Source organism: Sinocyclocheilus grahami, unplaced genomic scaffold (genome assembly GCF_001515645.1).
Source record: "Sinocyclocheilus grahami isolate Dianchi unplaced genomic scaffold, SAMN03320097.WGS_v1.1 scaffold2225.1, whole genome shotgun sequence".
Lineage (NCBI taxonomy): Eukaryota > Metazoa > Chordata > Actinopteri > Cypriniformes > Cyprinidae > Sinocyclocheilus > Sinocyclocheilus grahami.
In genome coordinates, this window is record NW_015507404.1 from 35,318 (window position 1) to 36,668 (window position 1,351).

Sequence of the window (1,351 nt, forward strand, 5' to 3'; positions counted from 1 at the left end):
TTTCAAAAAATGGACCCTTATGACATGTTTTGTGGTCCAGGGTCACATATGGGAGTTAAAGTAAAGGCAGACTCTCAGCCAAGGAAAGATGTCGATGAGTCCTCCTCTGGCGATGGTCTGGACGATGCCGTCATTGTAGTCCATGACGGTCAGGAGCTCGGGGTCATTGCGCTGGTACGAGGAGCTGAACACCAGCCTGCAGATGACGTTAGTGACTGCCCGCATCAGAACCGGGCTGAGATCTGAACTCTGACCCCTGCAGGACTGGAGCTCCTCGCACAGATCGTCTGCAGCCTCCTGAACTACACACACATTCAGCACCATATGAGCGGATAGGAGATAGCAGTTTATAGTTGACAGTAAACAGAACAGCGTGCGTGTGTATACAGTGGATCCTACGGAAGCTTGTTTCAGCCTCAAAATAAAAAAATGCAAAATTCGGACTTTTTCCAGAATTGCTAGTTTATATCACAGTTGCAAGTTATAAAGTTTACATCTCACAATTCTGAGTTTACATCTTGCAACTGAGATTATATCGCAAAACATCGCAATTCTGAGTTTATATTTCACAATTCTGAGTTGATATCTTGCAACTGTGACTTTATATCTCGCAATTCTGAGTTTATATCTCAATTCTAAGTTTATATTGCTATTCTGAGTTTGTAACTTGCAATCAAGTTTATATCTCACAATTCTAAGTTTATCACAATTCTGAGTTTATATCGCAATTTTGAGTTTATATTGCTATTCTGAGTTTATATCTCGCAATTCTAAGTTTATTTTGCAATCCTTAGTTTGTACCCTGCACTCCTGTTTACATCTCACAATTCTGAGTTTATATCGCAATTTTGAGTTTATATTGCTATTCTGAGTTTATATCTCGCAATTCTAAGTTTATTTTGCAATCCTTAGTTTGTACCCTGCACTCCTGTTTACATCTCACAATTCTGAGTTTATATTTCACAATTCAAAGTTTATATTTAACAATTCTACGTTTATATCACAATTCTGAGTTTATATTTCGCAATTCTGGGTTTATATCTCGCAATTCTGAGTTTATATTTCGCAATTCTGAGTTTATATTTCGCAATTCTGGGTTTATATCACAATTCTGAGTTTATATCACAATTCTGAGTTTATATTAGTTTGTGTCTCGCAATTCTGAGTTTGTGTCTCGCAATTCTGAGTTTGTATCTCGCAATTCTGAGTTTATATCGCAATTCCGAGTTTACATCTTGCAACTGAGATTATATCGCAAAACATCGCAATTCTGAGTTTATATTGCTATTCTGAGTTTATATATCACAATTCTAAATTGATATCTTGCAATTCTGAGTTTATATCTCGCAAT

General features: G+C 36.9%; 1 protein-coding gene across 1 annotated transcript in view; it reads right to left on the reverse strand.

Annotated features, from left to right (window-relative positions):
* The window catches only part of cyp17a2 (cytochrome P450, family 17, subfamily A, polypeptide 2), a 13,957-nt gene that overhangs the window by 6,016 nt on the left and 6,590 nt on the right, over nucleotides 1–1,351 (reverse strand). The window contains exon 3 of the mRNA XM_016260874.1: nucleotides 73–302. Within this exon, the coding sequence (XP_016116360.1) occupies nucleotides 73–302 (230 nt within the window). The remainder of the gene's footprint in view (nucleotides 1–72; nucleotides 303–1,351) is intronic.